This window comes from Dryobates pubescens, chromosome 1 (genome assembly GCF_014839835.1).
Source record: "Dryobates pubescens isolate bDryPub1 chromosome 1, bDryPub1.pri, whole genome shotgun sequence".
Classification (NCBI taxonomy): domain Eukaryota; kingdom Metazoa; phylum Chordata; class Aves; order Piciformes; family Picidae; genus Dryobates; species Dryobates pubescens.
The window spans coordinates 28,033,403-28,040,307 of record NC_071612.1 but is presented as its reverse complement, the minus strand read 5'-3'; the positions used below and the strand labels follow the sequence as shown (position 1 = coordinate 28,040,307).

The following is a 6,905-nucleotide window of genomic DNA, read 5'->3' as shown; positions in this document are numbered from 1 at the left end:
GGGCTGGGGCCGCCGCTGGCGTTTCAAAGCGCCCGGGATGCCAGGGCACTGACCGGGCCCTGACTTACAGGGCGGCCCTGGTCCCAAAAGGCCCACGGAGGCTCCTTCTCTCCGCTTCAGGGGCATCTTGACCCGTGCCCCGCTAGCCGGGGGGGGTGCCCCACACAGGCTGCCAGCTGAGCGCAAAGGCACTCGGACCCCGACCCCTCTTACGGGCGGGTCGAAACCCAGGGAGCTGAGAGCTTGGCCTGGCCCCGCAGCTACAGGAAGACAGCAGCCAGGCAGTGGGGCATCACGGCCAAAGGCCGGGGGGCTGTGGCCCCAGCCCCGAAGACGGGGTGGGGGGTGGGGGGGGGGGGAACACGCTAAGCTAAGCCCCACACACTCCCTGGCCCCATGCCTCTGAAAGGCCGGGACCAGATCTACCCCCCCTGATTACAGGGGGGGTCCCTCCTTGAACCTCCCGCCGGGCACTGGCAACACACTTCCCTGCCTACAGGGCGGTCGCTCTCGGCCCGGCACTCCCAAAAAGCCCCACCGAGAGCCACGGGCTCTGGCCTGCGCCCACTTACGGGCCGGCCCTCCTGGCTGCAGCACAACACCACTTCTTCAGGAGCCCAGGGACTCACCTCAACCCTCTAAGGGTTTGTTCCTGTTAGCTGCCAAAAGCAGCCTCCCCAGCCCTGCTTACAGGGACCTTGGGCTGCTGCTGGGGACAGAAGGGGACAGAACGGGACAGAAGGCTCCACAACTCTTCACACAGGCCCCGAGTACAGGGCTGTTAATCTGACAGGGTGCCAAGAGAACAGGCTGCCATGAAGGCAGAGACCCAGGCCCTGAACTACAGGTGGGTCACCTTGCCGCAGGACGACTAAGCGGCTTCGCTGTGTCTAGCCAATCAAAGGAGGGGCAAGCCGAGCTCCCACCCCGCTCGAGGCCTCCAAGGAGACTGCCGTGGAACCGCCCAGAGCCCCTCTTTCCCTCCTGGGAAGCCTAAGCTAAGCTACAGCCTTTTCTAAGGGACCTAAAGGACAAGCAGACTCAGGCACACCGAGGCAAGAGGGGCCACACACACAGCCCTTCCCAAGAGAGGGAGCAAGCTCTGGGCAGCCACTGGTGGGGCAGGCATCCTTACCCCTGAGCAGGAGAGCAGAGGGTCAGACCTGGCCCCCCCGGGGATGCATGCAGGTAGAGGGGCCGCAGGATGCCAATCGCTGTGACACGCCCCGAGTACAGGGGGTCACGCTGGCCAGGCCGCCAGCAGCCAAGAAACTGTTTAAAGGGCCCTCCCCTGCTTACAGGGGGGGCTGGGGTCCAGGGAGCTACACTTCCCCCATACGGGTGGAGACGCCGGCTCGGACCCTCCTTACAGGGTTGCCGGTCTCCGAGCAGCCAAGGAGCTAGGTGGCAAAACGCCTACAACAGCAAAAGCAAAGACCGAGCCCTGCTTACAGGGAGGTCGCCCAGCACAAAGCCAACCAGGGCACCCTAACGGTGCTGGCAAAGATCTTGTGTTACCACAGCCAAATTCAGAGGGAGGTCTCATTGCCCAGGGCGCCTTTCTCCTGTCCTGCTCTTCAGCCTGACGCTGCTCCTCTTCCCTCGCCGCCTCTTGCCTCCGCCGTATGTTGCCTCGCCGCCTCTTGCCTCCGCCGTATGTTGCCTCGCCGCCTCTTGCCTCCGCCGTATGTTGCCTCGCCGCTCCACAGCGGGCCTCTTCTTCCTTCTGTGCCAGCCGCTGCCGAGGAAGGAGGACAGAGTTAGGCCTCCCTAGTGCCAGTTGCTCCCCGCCTGAGGGAAAGAGGGATGCCTCCAGCCCCGCAGGCAGCTCCCCATGGGCACCCCCCGGCCAGCTACCCGCCCGCAGACACCCCCAGCTCTGCAAAGTCTTCCCGCTTCCGCTCGACTCACCCAAGCGGCGCACGGCACACTTCCGGTCGGGATGGCAGACGGGCGCCGCAGCAGACACCCTGGGCAATGGGGCTGGGCATGCAAAGCAGCGGCCAGAGCGGCTGCACGACCCTGCTTACAGGGGGCTGGGGCCGCCGCTGGCGTTTCAAAGCGCCCGGGATGCCAGGGACACTGACCGGGCCCTGACTTACAGGGCGGCCCTGGTCCCAAAAGGCCCACGGAGGCTCCTTCTCTCCGCTTCAGGGGCATCTTGACCCGTGCCCCGCTAGCCGGGGGGGGTGCCCCACACAGGCTGCCAGCTGAGCGCAAAGGCACTCGGACCCCGACCCCTCTTACGGGCGGGTCGAAACCCAGGGAGCTGAGAGCTTGGCCTGGCCCCGCAGCTACAGGAAGACAGCAGCCAGGCAGTGGGGCATCACGGCCAAAGGCCGGGGGGCTGTGGCCCCAGCCCCGAAGACGGGGTGGGGTGGGGGGGGGGGAAACACGCTAAGCTAAGCCCCACACACTCCCTGGCCCCATGCCTCTGAAAGGCCGGGACCAGATCTACCCCCCCTGATTACAGGGGGGGTCCCTCCTTGAACCTCCCGCCGGGCACTGGCAACACACTTCCCTGCCTACAGGGCGGTCGCTCTCGGCCCGGCACTCCCAAAAAGCCCCACCGAGAGCCACGGGCTCTGGCCTGCGCCCACTTACGGGCCGGCCCTCCTGGCTGCAGCACAACACCACTTCTTCAGGAGCCCAGGGACTCACCTCAACCCTCTAAGGGTTTGTTCCTGTTAGCTGCCAAAAGCAGCCTCCCCAGCCCTGCTTACAGGGACCTTGGGCTGCTGCTGGGGACAGAAGGGGACAGAACGGGGCAGAAGGCTCCACAACTCTTCACACAGGCCCCGAGTACAGGGCTGTTAATCTGACAGGGTGCCAAGAGAACAGGCTGCCATGAAGGCAGAGACCCAGGCCCTGAACTACAGGTGGGTCACCTTGCCGCAGGACGACTAAGCGGCTTCGCTGTGTCTAGCCAATCAAAGGAGGGGCAAGCCGAGCTCCCACCCCGCTCGAGGCCTCCAAGGAGACTGCCGTGGAACCGCCCAGAGCCCCTCTTTCCCTCCTGGGAAGCCTAAGCTAAGCTACAGCCTTTTCTAAGGGACCTAAAGGACAAGCAGACTCAGGCACACCGAGGCAAGAGGGGCCACACACACAGCCCTTCCCAAGAGAGGGAGCAAGCTCTGGGCAGCCACTGGTGGGGCAGGCATCCTTACCCCTGAGCAGGAGAGCAGAGGGTCAGACCTGGCCCCCCCGGGGATGCATGCAGGTAGAGGGGCCGCAGGATGCCAATCGCTGTGACACGCCCCGAGTACAGGGGGTCACGCTGGCCAGGCCGCCAGCAGCCAAGAAACTGTTTAAAGGGCCCTCCCCTGCTTACAGGGGGGGCTGGGGTCCAGGGAGCTACACTTCCCCCATACGGGTGGAGACGCCGGCTCGGACCCTCCTTACAGGGTTGCCGGTCTCCGAGCAGCCAAGGAGCTAGGTGGCAAAACGCCTACAACAGCAAAAGCAAAGACCGAGCCCTGCTTACAGGGAGGTCGCCCAGCACAAAGCCAACCAGGGCACCCTAACGGTGCTGGCAAAGATCTTGTGTTACCACAGCCAAATTCAGAGGGAGGTCTCATTGCCCAGGGCGCCTTTCTCCTGTCCTGCTCTTCAGCCTGACGCTGCTCCTCTTCCCTCGCCGCCTCTTGCCTCCGCCGTATGTTGCCTCGCCGCCTCTTGCCTCCGCCGTATGTTGCCTCGCCGCCTCTTGCCTCCGCCGTATGTTGCCTCGCCGCTCCACAGCGGGCCTCTTCTTCCTTCTGTGCCAGCCGCTGCCGAGGAAGGAGGACAGAGTTAGGCCTCCCTAGTGCCAGTTGCTCCCCGCCTGAGGCAAAGAGGGATGCCTCCAGCCCCGCAGGCAGCTCCCCATGGGCACCCCCCGGCCAGCTACCCGCCCGCAGACACCCCCAGCTCTGCAAAGTCTTCCCGCTTCCGCTCGACTCACCCAAGCGGCGCACGGCACACTTCCGGTCGGGATGGCAGACGGGCGCCGCAGCAGACACCCTGGGCAATGGGGCTGGGCATGCAAAGCAGCGGCCAGAGCGGCTGCACGACCCTGCTTACAGGGGGCTGGGGCCGCCGCTGGCGTTTCAAAGCGCCCGGGATGCCAGGGCACTGACCGGGCCCTGACTTACAGGGCGGCCCTGGTCCCAAAAGGCCCACGGAGGCTCCTTCTCTCCGCTTCAGGGGCATCTTGACCCGTGCCCCGCTAGCCGGGGGGGGTGCCCCACACAGGCTGCCAGCTGAGCGCAAAGGCACTCGGACCCCGACCCCTCTTACGGGCGGGTCGAAACCCAGGGAGCTGAGAGCTTGGCCTGGCCCCGCAGCTACAGGAAGACAGCAGCCAGGCAGTGGGGCATCACGGCCAAAGGCCGGGGGGCTGTGGCCCCAGCCCCGAAGACGGGGTGGGGTGGGGGGGGGGAAACACGCTAAGCTAAGCCCCACACACTCCCTGGCCCCATGCCTCTGAAAGGCCGGGACCAGATCTACCCCCCCTGATTACAGGGGGGGTCCCTCCTTGAACCTCCCGCCGGGCACTGGCAACACACTTCCCTGCCTACAGGGCGGTCGCTCTCGGCCCGGCACTCCCAAAAAGCCCCACCGAGAGCCACGGGCTCTGGCCTGCGCCCACTTACGGGCCGGCCCTCCTGGCTGCAGCACAACACCACTTCTTCAGGAGCCCAGGGACTCACCTCAACCCTCTAAGGGTTTGTTCCTGTTAGCTGCCAAAAGCAGCCTCCCCAGCCCTGCTTACAGGGACCTTGGGCTGCTGCTGGGGACAGAAGGGGACAGAACGGGACAGAAGGCTCCACAACTCTTCACACAGGCCCCGAGTACAGGGCTGTTAATCTGACAGGGTGCCAAGAGAACAGGCTGCCATGAAGGCAGAGACCCAGGCCCTGAACTACAGGTGGGTCACCTTGCCGCAGGACGACTAAGCGGCTTCGCTGTGTCTAGCCAATCAAAGGAGGGGCAAGCCGAGCTCCCACCCCGCTCGAGGCCTCCAAGGAGACTGCCGTGGAACCGCCCAGAGCCCCTCTTTCCCTCCTGGGAAGCCTAAGCTAAGCTACAGCCTTTTCTAAGGGACCTAAAGGACAAGCAGACTCAGGCACACCGAGGCAAGAGGGGCCACACACACAGCCCTTCCCAAGAGAGGGAGCAAGCTCTGGGCAGCCACTGGTGGGGCAGGCATCCTTACCCCTGAGCAGGAGAGCAGAGGGTCAGACCTGGCCCCCCCGGGGATGCATGCAGGTAGAGGGGCCGCAGGATGCCAATCGCTGTGACACGCCCCGAGTACAGGGGGTCACGCTGGCCAGGCCGCCAGCAGCCAAGAAACTGTTTAAAGGGCCCTCCCCTGCTTACAGGGGGGGCTGGGGTCCAGGGAGCTACACTTCCCCCATACGGGTGGAGACGCCGGCTCGGACCCTCCTTACAGGGTTGCCGGTCTCCGAGCAGCCAAGGAGCTAGGTGGCAAAACGCCTACAACAGCAAAAGCAAAGACCGAGCCCTGCTTACAGGGAGGTCGCCCAGCACAAAGCCAACCAGGGCACCCTAACGGTGCTGGCAAAGATCTTGTGTTACCACAGCCAAATTCAGAGGGAGGTCTCATTGCCCAGGGCGCCTTTCTCCTGTCCTGCTCTTCAGCCTGACGCTGCTCCTCTTCCCTCGCCGCCTCTTGCCTCCGCCGTATGTTGCCTCGCCGCCTCTTGCCTCCGCCGTATGTTGCCTCGCCGCCTCTTGCCTCCGCCGTATGTTGCCTCGCCGCTCCACAGCGGGCCTCTTCTTCCTTCTGTGCCAGCCGCTGCCGAGGAAGGAGGACAGAGTTAGGCCTCCCTAGTGCCAGTTGCTCCCCGCCTGAGGCAAAGAGGGATGCCTCCAGCCCCGCAGGCAGCTCCCCATGGGCACCCCCCGGCCAGCTACCCGCCCGCAGACACCCCCAGCTCTGCAAAGTCTTCCCGCTTCCGCTCGACTCACCCAAGCGGCGCACGGCACACTTCCGGTCGGGATGGCAGACGGGCGCCGCAGCAGACACCCTGGGCAATGGGGCTGGGCATGCAAAGCAGCGGCCAGAGCGGCTGCACGACCCTGCTTACAGGGGGCTGGGGCCGCCGCTGGCGTTTCAAAGCGCCCGGGATGCCAGGGCACTGACCGGGCCCTGACTTACAGGGCGGCCCTGGTCCCAAAAGGCCCACGGAGGCTCCTTCTCTCCGCTTCAGGGGCATCTTGACCCGTGCCCCGCTAGCCGGGGGGGGTGCCCCACACAGGCTGCCAGCTGAGCGCAAAGGCACTCGGACCCCGACCCCTCTTACGGGCGGGTCGAAACCCAGGGAGCTGAGAGCTTGGCCTGGCCCCGCAGCTACAGGAAGACAGCAGCCAGGCAGTGGGGCATCACGGCCAAAGGCCGGGGGGCTGTGGCCCCAGCCCCGAAGACGGGGTGGGGTGGGGGGGGGGAAACACGCTAAGCTAAGCCCCACACACTCCCTGGCCCCATGCCTCTGAAAGGCCGGGACCAGATCTACCCCCCCTGATTACAGGGGGGGTCCCTCCTTGAACCTCCCGCCGGGCACTGGCAACACACTTCCCTGCCTACAGGGCGGTCGCTCTCGGCCCGGCACTCCCAAAAAGCCCCACCGAGAGCCACGGGCTCTGGCCTGCGCCCACTTACGGGCCGGCCCTCCTGGCTGCAGCACAACACCACTTCTTCAGGAGCCCAGGGACTCACCTCAACCCTCTAAGGGTTTGTTCCTGTTAGCTGCCAAAAGCAGCCTCCCCAGCCCTGCTTACAGGGACCTTGGGCTGCTGCTGGGGACAGAAGGGGACAGAACGGGACAGAAGGCTCCACAACTCTTCACACAGGCCCCGAGTACAGGGCTGTTAATCTGACAGGGTGCCAAGAGAACAGGCTG

General features: G+C 65.3%; 1 protein-coding gene across 1 annotated transcript; it reads right to left on the bottom strand.

Annotated features, from left to right (window-relative positions):
* Positions 1–365: 365 nt before the first annotated feature.
* LOC128898531 (uncharacterized) lies at positions 366–2,160 on the bottom strand. Its single transcript, XM_054173238.1, has 2 exons — positions 1,912–2,160; positions 366–1,738 (listed from the first exon to the last, which is right to left on the bottom strand). Exons 1-2 carry the CDS (start codon positions 2,158–2,160, stop codon positions 1,367–1,369), a joined length of 621 nt encoding a protein of 206 aa, XP_054029213.1. The 3' UTR covers positions 366–1,366.
* Between the last annotated feature and the right edge of the window lie 4,745 nt (positions 2,161–6,905).

Bases quoted from the DNA above. Each gene is read 5' to 3' on its own strand.
- LOC128898531 (XM_054173238.1), bottom strand. From the start codon at position 2,160: ATGCCCCTGAAGCGGAGAGAAGGAGCCTCCGTGGGCCTTTTGGGACCA. The intron at 1,739-1,911 runs GTGAGTCGAGCG...CTTCCTCGGCAG, and splicing joins GTGTGCCGTGCGCCGCTTGG to CGGCTGGCACAGAAGGAAGA.